Source organism: Melospiza melodia, chromosome 22 (genome assembly GCF_035770615.1).
Source record: "Melospiza melodia melodia isolate bMelMel2 chromosome 22, bMelMel2.pri, whole genome shotgun sequence".
In the NCBI taxonomy this organism is placed as follows: Eukaryota; Metazoa; Chordata; class Aves; order Passeriformes; family Passerellidae; genus Melospiza; species Melospiza melodia.
In genome coordinates, this window is record NC_086215.1 from 10,524,975 (window position 1) to 10,545,194 (window position 20,220).

At 45.7% G+C, this 20,220-nt stretch overlaps 1 protein-coding gene across 2 annotated transcripts in view; it reads left to right on the forward strand.

Moving 5' to 3' along the window:
* The window catches only part of COL5A1 (collagen type V alpha 1 chain), a 130,323-nt gene that overhangs the window by 13,874 nt on the left and 96,229 nt on the right, over window positions 1–20,220 (forward strand). For both annotated transcript variants that reach the window (XM_063174962.1, XM_063174963.1), the window contains exons 2-4: window positions 11,691–11,858; window positions 16,795–17,008; window positions 17,581–17,743. In XM_063174962.1, the coding sequence (XP_063031032.1) occupies window positions 11,691–11,858; window positions 16,795–17,008; window positions 17,581–17,743 (545 nt within the window). The remainder of the gene's footprint in view (window positions 1–11,690; window positions 11,859–16,794; window positions 17,009–17,580; window positions 17,744–20,220) is intronic.

The following is a 20,220-nucleotide window of genomic DNA, read 5'->3' on the forward strand; positions in this document are numbered from 1 at the left end:
TCAGCATGCTCATGAAGGGATCACTCTGAGGGATCTCTTTGCATTAGAAAGACAACATTTCTTTTCCTGTAGCTATGGAAAATCTCCCTTCCCTCTGGGTTCAAAATGAGGGCACAGAAAAATGGACCCAGATCAATTTTAAGCCCAGCACTAAGTTGTTTATGTGCTGTTTATTTAGTGATGAGGAGAACATCAAAATGCTCCATGCAGGAATCAATCTTCCTGAAATACAGGATAAAATATGCTGATAACTCAGCATCTGCCTTGTCTCCAGCATCCTAAATATTTCCTTCCCTCATTCCTCTCCCAGTGCCTTTAACTCCTCAGTGTGCAGGGTAAAAACATCACCCACAATTTTTCTCCCTGTTTACAACAGGTTGGAAATGTCATCCTGTGCTTTTCCAGATGCTGGAATTGTACTCCTTCCCTCATTTCTCCCTCATTTCTCCCAAATTGTGCTCCTTCCCTCATTTCTCCCAAATATCCAAGCCAGTGGAAGGAATGAGGGATTTTTTTCCACCACAACCAGAGCAGGAGCTCAAAGGCAACCCCTAAAGTGTGACCCCAAAACTGGGATTTGCAGCAGGATGGAGCAGCTGTCAATGGGGAAAGATGGGATTTGGCTTGGTAGGGAGGGAATATCTGGCAGGGAAGGATGGATTGGGGGGTCAAATATGAATTTTATCTTGGAAATAATTTTATCCCAGCTGTGCAAGGCAGGGATGCAGCAGCTTCCCTGGGAAGGGCCTTGCAGTTGTCCTGGTTCCTTCCCCTGGGTGATGTTTTGGGAAGGGTTTCTGGTCCTGATTCCTTTTCCTGGGTGAAGTTTTGGGAAGGGATTCTGGTTCTGGTTCCTTTCCCTGGGTGATGTTTGGGGAAAGAGTTTCTGGTCCTGCTTTCTTCCCCTGGGTGAAGTTTTGGGAAGGTTTTCTGGTCCTTCTTTCCTTCCCCTGGGTGATGTTTGGGGAAGGTTTTCTGGTCCTTCTTTCCTTCCCCTGGGTGATGTTTTGGGAAGGGATTCTGATCCTTCTCTCCTTTCCCTGGGTGATGTTTTGGGAAGGTTTTCTGGTCCTTCTTTCCTTCCCCTGGGTGATGTTTTGGGAAGGGATTCTGATCCTTCTCTCCTTTCCCTGGGTGATGTTTTAGGAAAGGTTTTCTGGTCCTGCCTCCTTCCCCTGGGTGATGTTTTAGGAAAGGTTTTCTGATCCTTCTTTCCTTCCCCTGGGTGATGTTTTAGGAAAGGTTTTCTGGTCCTGCCTCCTTCCCCTGGGTGAAGTTTTGGGAAGGATTTCTGGCCCTTCTTTCCTTCCCCTGGGTGATGTTTTGTTGCTCTGGGTGCCAGGCTGTGCTTGCCACAGGAGAAACGCATGGATCCTGTTTTCCCTCAGTGTTTTCCAAAGCCAAACCCCACTCTGGGGTGCTGGAGGAGCAAACCTGGAGGTGAGCTTGGCACAGCCAGCTCTGGATGTGACAACAGCTTTGGGGGGCATTTTTGGGCACATTCCTGCTCCCCAAAACTGTCCCAGGGCCATGGGGACATTGGCGGCCATCCCAGGGCTGGGCTGGGAAGCTGAGCAGGTTCTGGTGCTTGGGGGGCTTGCTGATGCTTTTGGGGTGTCAAAACCTCCATTTTTAGGTTGATAAATCAGGTGTGTAATTAAGCCTTAATGAGGAACGTGGGTGATTAAGGAGAGCTCTGCTGCTTGCTCAGAACTCTCCCTTCACTCTCCCTGACTCCTGTGACCCTTGGTGTTATCACCCTGCTTATCAGAACAGAGGAAAAGAAATCCACAGGGGATTTTGGGAGCCTTTGAAGCATTTAGAGGGATAATGCCAAGGTAAACTCCCAGTGCTGTGGGGAGAGCAGCTGAGCAAGGGGTGGATGTGGCAGGTATTGATTTCTTTGCTGCTTTTTACTCTTCTGTGTCAGGTATTGGTTTCTTTGCAGCTTTTTGCTCATCTCTTTCCAACCTGCTGCTTTTTTGCACCCTTTGCAAGGGTGAGAATGAGGTGGGGTCTGCTTGTTCTGGAGGCGAGACCTGGGCAGAGAACAAATCAACCCCAATCTGTTCAGAGCAGCCATGTGGGCATTGATCCTTTGGAGCCAAAAATCTCCTGTGGGGCTGCAGAATTCAAAATCTCTCAGCCCTGGGGCTTTGGGGCACTGATTTTGATGCTGGAGGTGCCCAAGGTGGCTGTGCTGGATCTCGTTTGTGTCTCTGCGCTGTGATTTCACTGCTCAGCACCCTGAAAATGAATGTTCTCTTAGAGAAATGTGATTTTTGTGTGTGTGTGTGTTCTTAGAGAAATGTGATTTATTTATTTTTATTTATTTATTTTTATTTTTATTTATTTATTTATTTTTATTTTTTGGAAGCTGTGGCTTCCAATCTCTTAGAGCCAGGTTCTGCCAGCCTCATTAAGGAATTAATACAGAGCAAATTGGGATTGTTGGAAAGCAAAGCCATGTGTTCTTCCTCAGTGATATTTAGGGTCTGGAAGAGTTTTGTGGGAGATTCTGCATAAAACCTCCCCTCTAAAAGCAGATTTGTTTCCAAAGCTGGGCTTTGTTTGTTTTCCTTTTGTAGAATTCAGCTGTCTGATTTCTGGCTCTTCAGTGTTACCAAAAATGCAAAATTAAATCAAAATGTGGTCACTGGTCCTTCCCTACAAGGCAGTCATGGGAATACTGAGTTTTATATATATTTTTAATACATTTCACAAAATTGGAAAGGATTTAGGAGCCAGCACCTAAAGCAATGATGGGAATGTTGAGTTTTATCAGCCCAGTGATAGGAATGTTGAGTTTTATATCCTTTTTAATAGATTCCAAAAAATTGGGAGTAATTGAGGAATGGGCATCTGAAGCAATGATTGGAATGATGAGTTTTATCTCTTTTTAAATACATTTCACAAAATTGGGAGTGATTTAGGAATGAGCACCTGAAGCAATGATGGGAATGTTGAGTTTTATATCTTTTTTAATAGATTCCAAAGGAAAAAAATCCCTTTTTAAATTGATTTGAGAAAATTGGAGAGGATTTAGGAACCAGTACCTGGAGCAGTGATGGGGATTGGAGGCTGGAACATCAGGAAGGGAAATCCTCTCTGGAGACTCAGCACGAAGGGATTTAAGTGTTGAAGATTTGCTCAGATTGCTGAATTTCATCACATTTTGTGTGGGACTTGAGAGTCCAGGTCTGCTTTGGGTGCCCTGTGGGAAAGGCTCATCCCAAAAGAAGCAGAGGGGCCTAAAAATGGCAATTCCAGGGGTTTTGTTGAGGCCAAAGATGCCAATTCCGGGGTGTTTGTTGAAGGCAAAAATGCCAATTCCAGGGTGTTTGTTGAAGGCAAAAATGCCAATTCCAGGGTGTTTGTTGAAGGCAAAAATGCCAATTCCAGGGGTTTTGTTGAGGCCAAAGATGCCAATTCCAGGGGTTTTATTGAAGGCAAAAATGCCAGTTCCAGGGGGTTTGTTGAAGCCAAAAATGCCAGTTCCAGGATTTCATCCTTAACCATCCACAAGGGGACATTTCTGACCCTTTTCCCATCACTTTTCCGTTTCTCTGAGCCCTCCCTGCTCCATCCCATGCCCAATCCCATTGGGATTTATTTTCCCAGGGGAGCAGCAGGGCTGAGACAAATCTCTCCAGCCCCAGCAGCACTGACAAGGAGAGCTCAGAGATTTTTTATAACTCTCATTGGCCCCTAATTAGATGTTTGATGCCAAAGTAATGATCATAAAAGGCTCTTTATTTCAAACAAACCCATGTGAATAATTCTGTAAATATTTGTCTGGGCCAGCCTTGGGTTGAGTCCTGGGAAATTTTTTTGGATGAAGATCTTGGATAGTTCTTGTTGGCTTTTTTTTTTTTTATAGGAGCATATTTCAATTTTCTGAGATGCTATCTTTGGGTTTGAGTCCTGTGTGGAGAATGGAAGACCTGAAATGACATCTCAGCTCTTAAAAGCAGCAGATATTTCCAATGTCACCTTGTAACCAGTTTAATGGGGAATATCTGAAAGGAGGGAGGGGAAGGAACGTGCAGCTGTGACCCAGATTTCCTAAAATCACCCCTTGCAACCCCATCGTGGCTTCCAGGCAGATGGAGCCAGGATTTTATAGGAATATTGGTGAGCAGAGATCCATCAGCTCGTGGATTGGGTGTGAGGGATGGGGTTTGGGGTGGCTTGGGATCCCATGGAGGGGTTTGGATCCCTGTTTTGGGGGTTTGGATCCCTGTTTTGGGGTTTTTATCCCCAGGGAGGAATTGTATCCCATGGAGAAGTTTGTACCCCATTTTGGGGGGTTTTATCCCCATGGTGAAGTTTGGATCCCTGTTTTGGGGGTTTGCATCCCCATGGCATGTTTGGATCCCAGTTTTGAGAGTTTGGATCCCATGGAGACATTTGATCCCTGTTTTGGGGTTTGTATCTCATGGAGGGGTTTGGATCCCTGTTTTGGGGGGGTTTAGATCCCCATAGAGGGTTTGTATCCCATGGAGAAGTTTGGATCCTGTTTTGGGGTTTGGATCTCATAGAGAAGTTTGGATCCCTGTTTTGAGGTTTTGGATCCCTGTTTTGGGGTTTTGTATCCCCATGGAGGGGTTTGGGTCCCATGCAGAAGTTTCAATCCCTATTCTGGGGGTTTTTATCCCCATGGAGAAGTTTGGATTTGTATTTTGGGGGAGGTTTTATCACCATGGAGAAGGTTGGATCCTTGTTTTGGGGGTTTGGATCCCATGGAGACGTTTGGAGCTCTGTTTTGGGGTTTGTATCTCATGGAGAAGTTTGGATCCCTGATTTGGAGGGTTTATCCCCATGAAGAGGTTTGAATCCCTACTTTGGGGATTTGGATCCCATGGAGAAGTTTGAATCTCTGTTTTGGGGTTTTTTATTCCCATGGAGGGGTTTGGATCCCTGTTTTGGGGTTTGTATCTCATGGAGGGGTTTGGATCCCTGTTTTGGGGGGGTTTGGATCCCCATAGAGGGTTTGTATCCCATGGAGAAGTTTGGATCCTGTTTTGGGGTTTGGATCTCATAGAGAAGTTTGGATCCATGTTTTGAGGGGTTTTTATTCCCATAGAGGGTTTGGATCCCTGTTTTGGAATTTGTATCCCATGGAGAAGTTTGGATCCCTGTTTGGAAGGTTTGAATCCCTATTTTGGGGGTTTGTATCCTATGGAGAAGTTTGGATCCCTGTTTGGGTTTGTTTCCCCTGCAGAGGTTTCTATCCCTATGAAGTGGTTCCTATCCCGCGGCAGGTGGGATGGGGAGGGAGGAGCCGGCTAATTAGCTCAGTAATTAGCTGTGATTGTAATGGAGATGCCGCTGGGGGTTGCCTTTCTCCCCTAATGACCGAGGAGCAGAGATCACATAGCTCTATCAAAGCTGGGCAGGAGTTCCAAATCCCTCTGGATGTGCTCATTTAATGGGAACAAACCCTCTCCCCGAACCAAGGGGATGAATCCCGGGATTTTAATGCAAAAACCCCCAAAAATGCCATTTCTGAGCGAGGAAATACACCTTGTATTTGTGTTTTATTTATAATAAAATTTTTTAAAAGGGAAAGGAATAGGAGCTGGATGTTGAGCTTGGATGAGCTTGTTTGGGATCACCAGCTTCTGTATTATCATAAAATTCTCCACTGGCCTACAGTAAAATAACATTCTTTGGTGATGTTCACATGAAAATCCATCTAAACACCTAATTGGGAGCAAGACCTGCTGGATAAATGTGGATTAGAAGCGAGAAAATCGCTGAGAATGGGGAATTGGGGTGGTGAATTTCTCCCTGCCCTCAAAGTCATCCCTTGAGGGCATTGCAGCTCCTTGGGGATGAAATTCAGTCAGTTCTGGGCTTTTTTCCCTCATTTTCTTCCCCTGAAAGCAGCACCTCAGTGTGGGTTATGTAAACTCAGGAATTAATGCTCCTGAGGAAACTTTGGGAAACAAGCTTCAGGAACACTCCTCATGAAGTCAAGCAGGTATTAATTTGAAATTTGCCTGCTGGCTGGATTTTTTTTTTTTTTTTTTTTTTTTGAGGAGAATCAGATATGAACTAAATAACTAAATGCACAGAGCTGGTTGGTTTAAGCGTCTGCAGGAAATAATTGGTTTTACATTTCTCTCCCCGTGTCAGAATAGTGGAGCGTAGAGTAGGGCTGGAAATAATTCAAGGTTGGGATTTTTTTTTAAAACCCATCCAATGAAATATTTAAAAATGAAATTACTTCTGCCTGCTCCCATTAACTTTGCAGACAACTGCGAAACCTGCAGTGCATGAAAATGGATTTCTGTGTTTTTGGGAGCATCCCAACCGGGTTTTACCTGGGGTGGGGCAGTGCCCGGGGGGGAGTTGCTGCCTTTGAAGTGGTGATGGGATGTGCCAGGCTGAGCTCAGCCGGGGTTTAGCGGGCTGGAAGTGATGCTAATTCTGCAGGTGCTTGTGTTAATGTGCTTAATTAAGCTCAGGGCTGGCTCATCCACTCAGCAAAGGGCTGGGAAGGCTGGAAAAAAGGAGTTTATTCTGGTTATTTACACCAAATTTCTGCATTTTGGCTGATTTTTCCAGATTTCTTGGTTTAGAAAAGATGCTCCTTGTCCTTCTTGGGTCTTGTGTCTCACACCTCATCTTTCAGCACATCCTGGTCCCATTTCTCCAGCACCTTCCCCTGAGTGCTGCTGGAAGATGCTAAGAGGGAACAAAATCCTTTGCTGTGCTGTTTTCCTGGGCACAAAATTCCATTTAAAAGTGGTTTGGTGACTCTTTATGATACCCCTGAAGTGCTCTGAGAGATGTGGTTTAGGTTATCCTATAAGGTTGGAGCATCCTGCTGTGCTTCCACTGGGTCAGGAGGGGGGGAAAAAAAACCCCCAAAATTGTTGCTCACTCTGTTCCCAATGTGCCCTGACACGCATGGAGGCTGCTGGCTCCATATAAATTCCATATAAATTCCATATAAACCCCCACAGGCACGAGCTGGGGTTTGCTGGGTGTTGGACACCGCCCTGAGTGTGTGGGGTGGCTCCAACCTGGGGCAATAATTCCCATTCCAGTGACACCCTTGGCATGCAGGGTGACCCTCACCCACATAAAACAAACCAGAGGGGTTTGATTTTACAGGGAAAAATCTCAGTTTAGCTGCTGATTTTGGGGTGGATTTGTTCAATTTTGAGGGAGGCCTTGAGGAGGAGGCTGCTCTTAGGCCAGCTCTCCTTTATTCCTTCCCCTTTTCCAGAAGATTCTGCCAGCTTTGGATGCTTCCTTGCAGGAATAGCTGCTCTGCCCCCCATTAAAACCAGTTGCAAAGCTTCTTGTTGATTTTAATGTGCTGCAAGCCTGGGCCCTAATTAAGCCTTGCAGGGCTTTAAGTGGTTGATTATTACAAATTGCTTTGAAAATGCTGCTGCTGTCCCAGTGCCAGATTGTCTGGGAACGCTGGGACTCTTCAGAGCAGAGAGAAAAGGTTGGAATTTCCTTTTCCACCTTCAGGTGCAGGAGGTTCTGTGCTTGGGAATGAACCCCATGGCAGGGGAGGGAAACTGGGAAAGGCCTCACTGGGACCCCAGGGGAGAATTAATTCCTAATATCCCAAATAAACCTGCCCTGAGTGGGTTCTGAGCCATCCCCCATTGTCAAAAGTCTTGGGAAACCTCAAAGTTCCATCTCCAGAGAGGTGCCAAGGTTTCCTTGGGAAGCATGGCAGAATCCTTGGATGTGATTTCCAGCTCTTGGAATTCTCTGATTTTACATCCTCAGGTGCTCCCTGAGGGCTGAGGCAATCCAGGGACCTTGAAATGATTTTTAGCTGATTTTTAGCTGATTTTGTGTAAAAAAACCAGAGCCTGGGCGTGAGGGAGACAAAAATTTCACCCCTTTTGGCTGGTTTTAAGGAGCTGCTCCTAAATCCATCTGTGGATCTGCTGAGGGAGGGAGTTTGGAGCTCTCACAGCTCCCAAAATTCCACCCTCAGTGGTTCAAAGGGCAAAGCTCCTGCCAGGAAGGAAACTGGGGCTGGAGCACTTCCCAAAATGTCACAGTGACCCAGAAATTCCTGCTCCGTGTGCAGGGGGGAGCTTGGAGAGCTCTGCGTGGTAGGATACAATAAAAAAAAAAATATCTCTCAGCACTTCAGGGGTATCAAAAAGATCACAAAACCAGTTTTAAAAGGAATTTTGTGCCCAGGAAAGCAGCACAGCAAAGGATTATGTTCCCTCTCAGCATTTTTCAGAAGGTGCTGGAGAAATGGGATCAGGATGGGGTGGAAGATGAGGTGTAGGACACAGGAGACAAGAAGGACAAGGAGCATCTTTTTTCTAAACCAAGAAATCGTGAAAAACCAGCCAAAATGGACAAATTTGGTGGAAATAACCAGAATAACCAGGAGCAGGGAAAGGGAAGTTTTGTGCCTTGCACCCCCAAACCTTTTAGGGACACCCCAACCCCTGTCCCTGTTCCCTGAGGGGTTTTCATGTTCTTTTCCCAGGATTTGTGCAATAGGAGGGAACAGCTCCTTGGAAAAGGTGAAATCCCCAGGGTGGGTGCTGCTGAAAATCCCGAATCTCTTAAAACAAGCAGGATTTCTGCTGTCCTTGAACAGGGCTGGGATTTCCCCCTCAAATCCTCCACATTTTCCTGATTTTTGGGCATTGGATCTGTAAATTTTGCAGATTTTAATGATATTCTATGAAGGAAAACTTTGCTCTTTGCTCACTGTTAACTGCTAACACCATGGCTTTGTTACAAACCCAAATGATTGATTATTTAAAAAAAAATTATAAAAAAGGATTTCTGCTCAAAGGAACAGGGATTATTTGATTCTTTGGAGTCTGTGAGCTGCTCCAATGTCAGTTCTGGGTTTCTTTCTTTTCCTTTTGGGATTAGATGTAGGATCCTTCCAATCTGACTCTGCATAATGGTTCCCTTTGTTCCCAGTTGGGACTATTTGGGCTTTTTTTAAAAGAAAAAAATAAATAAATAAGGGGATGTCATGAGTCACTGGTGAAATATTCTGCAATCTGGAGCAGTGTGAATTGACACAGCTCTGTGGTAGCTCTTGGGAGGAGCAGATGGATTCTGACCCTTTCCATAGCTGCCTTTTCTATTTTTTAATTCCCTTTTTAAAATTTAAATTAAAAATTTTAATTAAATTGAATTTTTAATTTTTTAAAGTTTTTAAATTAAAATTGAAAATTAATTTAAAAATTAATTTTTAAAACTTAATTTATTTTTTTTTAATTTTTAGCGCCTTCCTAAGGAACAATCTTCGATATCCACAATCCTGCAGCTCACATTCTTCAATTCTCCTCCTTAAAATGCCTTTTCTCTCTGCCCAAATAAATAATTGTGTTTTATTGGGCTGCTGGGATGCTGAAGAATTTAAGAGTCTCTGTTAAGCCCATCCAAAGGATGCAGCTGGGGCCTGATATCCTTATTTTAGGCCCTGTTTTATTTTAGCCTCTGCCACCCTGTTTTAGTCAGTTATTCTCAGGTCAGCTGTGGTGAAAAGTGTTTAGATAAGGAGTCAAAATTGTTGAAATCCCAGGAGGCTGAAAAGGAGACTCCCAGCTCCATAAAAAAGCATCGTTGAGGGGAAGCAACTTCGAGTCCTGAAAAAAAAAAAGAATAAAATAAACTAATAAAAGCAAATAAAGTTGCTTTTATTTCTTCTGGATCTGCCACAGGAACTCTAGGAATAATGGAATATCCCTAAATTAGGATAGAATATATAAATACCTCTTGGTTTTAATTCCAAACTTAAGCCCTTATGTTCAAGGCAACCTCTGGGGAATGAGAAACCCAGAGCACAGGGAAAGGGCTGGGCCCTGCAAAGGCAATAATTGGGTGTTTATTTAGGGCTAAAAATACCTTGGAAAAGGATTTTTAGGCTGGTAAAGCTGGAAGGGGAAGGGTTTATTTGGGGCAGCAGTCCCTGTGCCCTGGGGATTCTCTGCTTCTTCCTGGAGGGACCCTGACCTTGGGTGGGTTTTGCAGGTTGGGATTGAAATTTGGGGTTCACCAAGGGCTCCTCATGTCCCTCCTCATGCTCTGACCCCTCATGGCTTAGGGTGGAAAACACTTTTTTTATGGAACAACTTCTGGGTGACACTTTTCTTTTTTTCCCATTAAAAATCTGGAACAGCTTCTGGGTGAGGGTAGTGAGGCCCTGGCTCAGGTTGATCAGAGAAATTTTGGATTCCCCATCCCTGGAGGTGTCCAAGGCCAGGCTGGACAGGGCTTGGAGCACCCAGGGACAGTGGAAGGTGTCCTGAAATTGTTTTCACTACTGCTGAAATGATCCTTACTGGGTTTATGTGCTGCGAGATAAATGGCAATTTTCTGTTTTGTTCATATCCAACAAAAACCATTCCGGCAAATCTGCATCCCTGGGCTGCAAATCCCCAGCCTGGTAAATGGTGAGGAAGTTGCACCTGGAATGAGCTGGGAATGGTTTTTCATTCTTCACTTTATGGCACACAAACCCCAGCGTGACTGAGAGCTGCACCATAAACCCCTGAAGGGTTTTGGGGTGTCCTTTCTGCTCCAAATCTGAATATGGAAGAAAATTCTCCCACTCCAGGCTGCCCACCCCTCCTGCAGACCCCAAATGTCTCAGTCGGGGCATTGAAACAGCAACAGGGCAGCTGTGCACAGAAATTTGTGTCTCCAAGTGAATATTTTCCATTTTGAAGGGTGGTGGAAGGCGAAAAGTTGAAGGAATTCCCCTGAATTTTGTCAGGTTTGGGCTGGGAGAGACCTTCAAGCTCATCTCATTGGAACCTTCCCTAGACCAGCTCAATTTAGAATTCCCTGGAATCCAGACCTTGCTCTCTTTAAAAACCTGATTTTCCTTTTGTCCAGTGCTGCCCAGTTCCCTGCACTGGGAGAACTGGGAATGTTCCTGATGAGCCTCCTCAACCCAGTGACAAACTCTGTGGGATGGGGATTTAATTAAAGACCTTGAAAAATGAGATTTGTTCTGAGGCCTGCTGCCTGCAATTTGTAACTTTGCAGGCGCTGGGAGCGCAGATATGCACAGGGAACACATCAGTGACTTATGGCAGAGCTTTGGGGGTGTTCAAGGTGTTAAAAATCATTCTTAGAGGCATAAATATGGCTTGGATTAATGACTTCTGGCTGAGCTGGGGTTTGCAGTGTGCTCTGCAGCTCCCATCTTGCACTGAATTTCCAGAGCAACGTTTCCATTGGGTTCTTGGGGTTTTCTGTAGGGTTTTGGTTTGTTTAGGGTTGTTCAGTTTGGTTTGATATTGGTTTTATTTGTTTGTTTTTGAGGGGAGAATAATATTTAATTCTTTTCCTTATATTCCCTTGGCCAGGGAAGATGGATTTAGGAGGGGAAAGCAAAAATTAGGATGGGGAAATGAAACTTTGGATAATTATTGAGGGAAGAAAGCATTTCCCTGGCCTGCAGTGTTGTGCTGAGCTCTGTGACTGACAGGTGTAATGGACTGAAATGAAATCCTTGTTTGTTATTGCACATATCCTGAAGGATCAGAAGGGTTTAAGGCATCTTTTCCTCTAAAAATTTGCCTTCAAGAACAGTGGGGGAAGGAGAGTTGAAAGCACATTTCAGCTGACTTTGAGGTTGTGACAATTGCCTTATTTGGAGGCCAGCAGTGCCACCCCTGTTTGTCTCCTAATTCTTCTTTCTCCTTTTCTCTTTGCAGCTGAACCTGCAGACCTCTTGAAGGTGTTAGATTTTCATAATTTACCTGATGGTATCACAAAAACCACGGGGTTTTGCACAAGCAGAAGATCTTCAAAAGAAGCAGACGTTGCTTACAGAGTAACAAAAGATGCTCAGCTCAGTGCCCCAACAAAGCAGCTGTATCCTGGTGAGTCCAGCTTTGCATTTGCCCCATGGAAATGTCTGATTCCTTCATTTCCCCAGTGTGTTTGCAGTGGTGCTGCTGTTTCAGGGGCTGCGGATTTCCAGCCATCAATTAATATCCTTTTATCCCAGTGTTTGCACGAGGTGGTGGCTCTCACTGCAGAGGAGGTGGCCAGTGCCATCTCTGCACTGGCCTCTGGAAAATTCCCCCTCTGTCACTCTCACAGGGTGGGGACAGAGCAGAGGAGCTCAGGTGTGATGGTGTTCACAGGGGTCTGAGGATGAGAGAAGAGGAACTGACTCCATGCTTCAGAAGGCTGATTTATTATTTTATGATATATATTACATTAAAAATATACCAAAAGAATAGAATAAAAGGTTTCATCAGAAGGCCAGCTAAGAATAGAATAGGAAAGAATGATAACAAAAGCTTCTGTCTTGGACAGAGTCCAAGCCAGCTGACTGTGATTGGCCATTAATTAGAAACTCCAACATGGGCCAATCCCAGATGCACCTGTTGCATTCCCCAGCAGCAGATAACCATTGTTTACATTTTGTTCCTGAGGCCTCCCAGCTTCTCAGGAGAAAAAATCCTGGCAAAAGGATTTTTCTTAAATGATCTCTGTGACAGGAGGAATGCTGGGGTTGGGCATGACAGGGCTTGGATGAGAAAAGGGAAAGGAAAGGAAAAGGAAAAGGCACAATGTCTGACAGGCTGGGCTTCATTTCATGGGCAACCCTTAGCAAAGGAGCTGCTCAGTCTGGCCTAAAGCTTAGCTTAAATGTCTGCAGAAGAGCAAACTAGACCCTAAATTTGTCTTTATTGCTGTCCTGGGCAGGGAAGCTCTTTCTGATCACAGATAAAATCACTGTGTGCCCAGCTGGACAGGCTGTGCCTTCCTGTCATGTTCCTGAAATGACTTCAACTTGTAGGCCTGGTGTCTACAAGCTCCAAAGTGTTCAAAGGAACTGTTCCAGTTTGGAACATCCAGCTGGAGTGGATTTGAGAGCTTGCCAGCAGTTTCTGTAGCCACTGTGGAGTCTTGCCTGGTCACTTTGATGTGACAGAAACAAAATGGTGCTGAACTGGAGGGGTAAAAACAAGGCTGGAACATTCTGGATGATTGTTTAACGAGGGATTGGATCACAGGAGGTCTGACATAGGGAACACAGGCACAGAGAGATGAGTCCTGAAGAAAACTGAATCCTCATCCCTGGAGAAAACTGAATCCTCATCCCTGGACAGAACTGAGTCCTGGTCCCTGGAGAAAATTCAATCCTGGTCTCAAGAAAGAGCTCAGTGTTGAAGATTCTCTTGGTTGTCTCTTTTATACCTTATTGCTTTTACATCCTCATCCTCACTGAGTTCTTGATTTGCGTCTTCCTTGGATGAGAAGATCAGGATGCAGTTATGGAGCAGCTTTTCCATCATTTCAACTCCTGGACCCCCGTGGGGTGTTTGAAGTAGCTCAGTCCCACTGTGAAAACTTCCAGAGTCCTTGAGGCCTCTCTGCTGCTTGCTCAGGAAATGGGGAAGAGCCAAGTGAAGCAATTCCAGTGATTTCCAGCAGATCCATGGATGTTTCATCATCTCTTTAACGAGATGTGACTTCAGCTGCCACCCCTAGATGAGAGAGGGGATAAAGATAACAAGGAAATTGCAGGGCAGTGTCCCAGGGCAATGTGGTTTTAGGGCTTTTGTGTCCCCAGGAGGGTGGGTTGGAGCAGAGCTTTCCCTCTCTGCTCCACAGCACCCTTGGCAAACGTGCTCTGCACAGAATATTTCCTGCTAATTAGAAGCTGGTGCTTTTCTAAGATGTAATTTCATGGGCTTTGCATTCTGCTGCCCCAGCCAGCAAAGCAAGATGTATGTGTGTATATATATACACACACACAAAACTTGTTTTTTCATGCTCAAAAGAGTGAAAAAAAATATCTGCTGAGGTGCTTTTTGTCGTGGCTCCCTGAAGAAGTCCTGCTTCCCAACAAAATCTGTGCTTTTCCAGAAAGAAAACAAGAGAAAAAAGAAGCAAGAAAGGCAAGGGTTCCAGTGGCAGCCAGCAAAATGTCATTGTTGTGCTTCCATCAAATTTGCAGTTGCCATTTGCTTTCTCAGAAATCTATTAGAGCCTGAACAGTCACCCCTGAGACAAACAAGTCACTGCACAGCTGAGAGTCTCCTCAGCTGAAGGAAAAGGCCAGAAATTGGTGACACCATTGGAAACCAGCTTTGCTTTGAAGAGGAAAGGTGTAAGGGCTCAGGAAATGCCACTTTTCTCCTTGTGTTTGTGTCAGGAATGGGATCAGCTCACTGCTCTTCTGATTTCTCATGTTCTGCAGCCCCAGACCAGGAGCAGGACTGGTTTAGGCTCTGCTTAGGTACCCCTGGATTAGAATGAAGGTTTTAGGAGCAGGATTCTGGTTTGGGCTCTGTTTGGCTACACCTGGATTAAGAGAAGGTCTCAGGAGCAGGACTCTGGTTTAGGCTGTGTTTGGGTACCCCTGAATCAGGAATAAGGTCCAAACTTGCCCTGTTTTGAAGACCACAAGGTTCTACAAGACCCTTTAAGCACCCTGCTCAAGCAAGGAGCTGCTCAGGCTGACCCTGGCTCATCCACTGGAGCATCCCATGGATTCAGCCATGCCCACCCTGGAGCTCCTGCAGCTTCAGCAGGACTGGGGGCTCCCCCTCGTGCTGTGGGGGGTCCCACAGGGTGGTTTTGGGAGGCTTTGCCCACGGGGTAGGAGGAGGAGGATGCCAGCCAGCCCCAGCGATGGATGCGCAGCATCTCCCAGCGTGAGCTCGTTTGAGGAGCGAATCCATGAGGAGGAATCCAACCCAAAGCCTTTGTTGGAGGGGTGTCTCCATTGTTTTGGAGGGATTTGGGTCAATTTCTCCGTGCCTGGTGTATTTATGGCCGGGTATTTATCAGTATTGGTGTGTGTGGGGATGTGTTTTCATCCCTCGTTCAGCAGCCTGGGTCATTTCTGCCTCTGACAGTGCAGGCATTGTTATTTTGCCAGGACAGCAGAGCAGTAACAGAGTAATGTCAGCTATAATTCATCCATTATGATTATTTGGGTTGAGAAACTCGCATCACCATGGAGACATTTTGATAATCATGAAAAAAAAAATTAAAAGCAGCTTTTTAATGAGTTGGCAGCTTGTCCAAGTTGAAAGGTACTGTATTGTGGGTTCATAATGAAATTTTGGACATGAACTATTTTACATAAAAGGCCCAAATCTGTAGGCTGTAATTGGAGCCAGGAAGGCGTATGGTCCTGGCTCAGTCCTCCAGGAGGGTTTGTGCACAGGGGAGGGAGATAAAGCTCAGGGAGGCACCAAAACCAGAGCTGCTTTGGCCAAATATCTGGGGCTGAGTCCTGGGGATAAATCAGAATCTAATGGCATTTCATTCTTGACTGGGAGGTCTCTCTGCTGCTTCCCAAATGTTATTTACACAAGGTGAGGGGAATTAACTTGGTACAAAGTGTTTCTCCATAGGTACCCTGACTTATCCCCCTGAAATTCTCCCTTTGGTCTGCAGCAATTCTGGTTTTGATGCAGCTCCTGCCTCGTCCCCTTCCCTGCTGTGGGCAGATAAACACATTTAAAACTTTGTTCCTAAATACTCAAATAAATACATAAACACTTTGTACCTAAAAATTAAAGCACCTCCCAGTCAGGAGATGAGCTCAGGGTTCTGTGTTTGAGCTCCAGCTTTGCTGTGGTGCCAAGAACTCCCCACTGCCACGTTCCTCATCCCCTCCTTGTGTGAAACCCCCCTAGGAAAAAACCCAAACTAGTGAAGGAAATCTATTTGAAGCTTCTGGGCACTGAGCTTGGTGGTTTCTGTGGTTTATTTGGCTGCACATCTGCAGTTTAAACAGGATCCCTGTGTTCCCTGGGTGCCAGCAGTGCCACACGTGTCACAAACCCCACGGTGGGGCTGCCCCACTCTGCCCTGCCCTGCTGGGGTACAAAGCAATCCTTGGTTTGCTCCAAAGGGAGATTCCCTGCAAGCCCCACACTCTGAAATGCGCATCAGGGGGTTTCTGTGTGTAATTTGATCAAGAAATCTTCTTTATGAATGCTCCTGGTGGTTTTCAAGCCGCCCTGTTTGGGATGTGCATCCAGGATTTTCAGTTTGGGCTCTTTCATTTCAGTCTGAACAGCAGAGAAATCCAAAGAGGGGGGAGGAATTTGGGTTTCTGCAAGAGGGTGATGCTCAGATTGAATCTTTAAATGTGTTTGCCTGGCCTTGCAGATTGACCCTGTACTGACAGAGTTTAATGGCTTTAATGGCTCCTCCAAACCTTGCAGAAATAAAGACAGAAATCACCTGTGATCAGACACAGCTCTTTCCTGACAGGAGGAAAGGTCAGGAAATGAGCTGCTGTTTAATAAGCAGACAAATTTCCATTTTCCATTGACTGCCAGATTTATTTCATTTTTTAGATATTTTTTGTGTGTCTGCAGCAACCCTGAAAGCCAAAACCATGAAATCTTCTGTTCTCATCTGGAATGAACAAATCCTGATGCAATTCTCTGCTCCCTTAAAGAAAAACCAATTGAGATTTTGTTGATGCTTGATTTCCTCTGTCCCTTTGATCACTTAAATTCATTTGGAGCACCCCATGAAAGTTTTTGCCTTGTGTCCTAAAAAGCTTTAGGGGAGCTTCTTTTGGAAGGGTTGCATGCAAAAATTAGAAATGTAAGCTAATTACTTTTGTAGAACTTTTGTTTTCCCAGCACAGGGGTTTCACCCCAGAGTATTTGGGGAAAATCCACATTTCAGCTGGCCCTATATAAACATTTAGGGCTGCTGATGTGCACACATCTGGAGACAAACCAGCCACGGCTCCTCAGACAACAGCGCTGTTGATGTAGGGATTATTTCCGAGGAAACCTCACTAACCTCTTTGCTTTTCCACTCCAGCTTCCCCCTTCCCAGAGGACTTCTCCATTCTAACCACTGTAAAAGCGAAGAAAGGAGGTCAGTCCTTCTTGATCTCAATTTACAATGAGCAAGGGATCCAGCAAATTGGTGTGGAGTTGGGTAGATCTCCTGTATTCCTGTATGAAGACCATACAGGAAAGCCAGGCCCAGAAGACTATCCTCTCTTTAGAGGCATTAACCTAGCAGATGGCAAGTAAGTGACATTTTGTGCACCAAGGAAAAAATCAGTTCATTGTTTGTATCCGTGCCAGCATGTTGAACGTTGTGTAAAATGGGAATTGTGCCTATAGAAATGTATTTGCACACCCCTGGCAGCTGACAGGTGCCCCGCTCTGTCATTTTGGCCTTTGGTGGATTAATTTGACATCTGTAAGAATTGTAAATGAGCAGTCAGTGCTGCTGTCTGCTGCTTGTGGGGATAGGAACATTGATTTTCCTGCGAAGGGCCTTAAAAAAATGAGTTTGTCTTGCAAAATCCACGCTGAGGCTTGTGCAGGGCTTAAAAAGAGGGTGGAAAAGGGAGACAACAGTGTGGTTTTATCCCTGCTTCCTGCTGAAGCCAGAGCTGGCCCTCTCCTGCCTGATTTGGAGGGATGAAAGCTGCCAGTCAGCATTTCTCCTGCCAGCCAACCCTTCAGGCTCTGCCCAGGGAGGATTTCCATGAGAGCATCAGTTCCTGAAAGTTCATTTTATTTGTGCAATCATTGCCTTGTCCTGCAAAGCCCAGGGCAGTGCCTGACACGTCTGTGGGCTGTGTCCTCACAGGTGGCACCGGGTGGCTCTGAGCGTGCAGAAGAAAAATGTCACCTTGGTTCTGGACTGTAAAAAGAAAATCACCAAGTTCCTGGACCGGAGCGAGCACCCCATCATCGACGTCAACGGCATCATCGTGTTTGGCACCAGGATATTGGATGAGGAGGTCTTTGAGGTGAGCCATGGCAAAAAGCAGCTCTGGAGCTGTTCCACGGGGATGATGAGACACTTCCAGCTCAGTTTTTGATTTTTGGGGTTTTTTTTCCCCATAGTAAAACACTGTTTTTTGTGAATTTTAAGTTTATATTTCGACTTGTTGTAGTGCCGATGAAAACTGTGGGCCCAGTTTTCCCAGGTGGCCTTGGTGGAGTGGGCTCCTCTGGTTGTCTGGTTTCAAACCCTTGCTGGGGTCCTGGACCATCTCTACACTGGGGTTTTGGGGCTCTTGGCACATTTAAGCTGGGAAGGGCTCACAAGGTTTTCCTTCATCCTCATGCTGGGATTTAGAGCTGCAGGGGCAGAGAGTGAAGGCTGAGGGAAGCAGCTCCCTCCCAAGGCCCAGCTCACCCTGGGGCTGAATTTGCTCTTTTTCCACTCATTGGCCATGGATTCTTGGTTCTTTTCCTCCATTCTTTTGTTCCAAGCCCTTGCTGGGGTCCTGGAGCATCTCTGCATTGGGTTTTTGGACCTTTTGGCACATTTAGACTGGGAAGGGCTCACAAGGTTTTCATTCATGCCTTTGCTGGGATTTTTGCAGGGGCAATGAATGAAGGCTGAGAGAAACAACTCCCTCCCAAGGCCCAGCTCACCCTGGGGCTGTAGGAATTTGCTCTTTTCCCACTCATTGGCCATGGATGCTTGGCTCTTTTGCTCCATGACATGAGGGGACTCTCCTTGACAGCTTGGTTGGCTTGGTTGTCACCTCCCACACTCTGCTTCCAAAGGCAAAGCAAATTGCTGAGGGGTGGGATGTTCCCTGTGATGGAAGCAGAGAGGCAGAGCATTATTTATAGACAAGGTACAGATGGGAGAAGCTTTTTCCCATAGTTCAGCAGCATTTTAATGTCTGCATTTCCCTGGCAAAATCAACTTTTGTGCTCTGCTGCACTTGTGAGCCTTTCCTGGGGATGAGAATCCCATTCCTGATCTTTCTTGTGAGCTGGAATTGCTTCCTAAAACCAGCGGCAAGTGCAGTGAGGTGTAATCAAGCCTTGTTGATCTCTAGCTCTTTATTTTTATGGGATTTATTTAGAGGAAGAGCTGGATGTCCTGGGCCTCCCCAGCCCAGCAAAGGGATGGGAATATCTCCTATCCCTGGCTAATCAGAGCCATAGCAAAGCCTGTTCTTGCCTGCATTTTGCTGTCACTCAGAGGAAAGGTTCCAGTCTGTTTAACATTACCAACATCTGGGAGCTGCTCTGCTGTAAACAGAGCAGGAATGCCTGGGCTGGATAGATCTGCCAAAATCCCAGTTACAGAGTGAGGCCTGCATCTTGAAATTGTATTAAATTAAAGAGCTGTTCCCTGGGAAGTTGAACAATTAGAATGGAAAGTAAAACCTGGGTTTAATGGGCACTGGAGTATCTTTCACGAGTGTTGGACGTTCTGCCAAATATTTCAGCTCTGGATGCTGGGTTTTGACTTGTTACATAAAACTGGAGAGTTCTTCTCCAGCTCAGGTCCAGCAGAGCCACTGGAAGGACTTAGGTGTCACATCCTGGCTGGATGAAAAACCTGCACTTGCATTTTGTGAAGTAACAGGATTTCCAGAACTGCCCCTGAAATTTCAGGGGTTCCCAGGTGGTTTTTAAGGCTCACCTGATTCCTCTGCCAGGGAGGGAACTGAACCCAGGTGTTCATGGGTGCTCCCTGCTCCTCTTTTAGCCCTTTCCATGGCCATAGTTCCCTTGCTGAAAAGACTTTAAACCCCAAGGGGCTGTGGGGATTGATGCCTCAGGTTTAGCTTTTATATTTTCAGACTCTGTGCTGCTTTAGTGGTGGGTCTGAGCTTAATACTAGGGCATGGTGAGCTCTGTGCACAGAGCAGGGAGACAAAACAATTCCTGCTCCAGCTGGGCACCAAGGACAAATGATCCAAATCTCAGCCCAAGAGCACAAACCCCGTGGGCTGGAGAGAGAAAAACAAGCAGGGTGGGACTGCAGGGCTAAAGCTGGAATGGGACAATGAACTGCAAGGTGCAAATGGAGCAGAACTGATCCAAGGGAGAGACCCCGGGAGCAGTCGTGCATTTTGGGACCATTTTGGTTCACCTTGGGTTCATTTTGGTTCATCTTGGGTGCAGCCCTGGCTGGGCTCTTGTGCTGCCCAAGGTGGATCCATTGAGGAGATCCTTTTAATAAATCTTTGCTTTATTCTTTAACTCCTTCTAGCCTCTATTCTAGGTCATGTGGTGACCTAAAAAAGCATCAGGAACCACAAGGCATCACAATTAACTGCAATATGCAAATGGAGCAGAACTGATCAAAGTGACAGACCCCATGACTGGTCGTGCATTTTGTGACCATTTTGGTTCATCTTGGGTGTAGCTCTTGTGCTGTCCAAGGTGCATCCATTGAGGAGATCCTTTTAATAAATCCCTACTTAATTATTCAGCTCTGCCCAGTCTCTGTTCCAAGTCACCCTTCATAAGG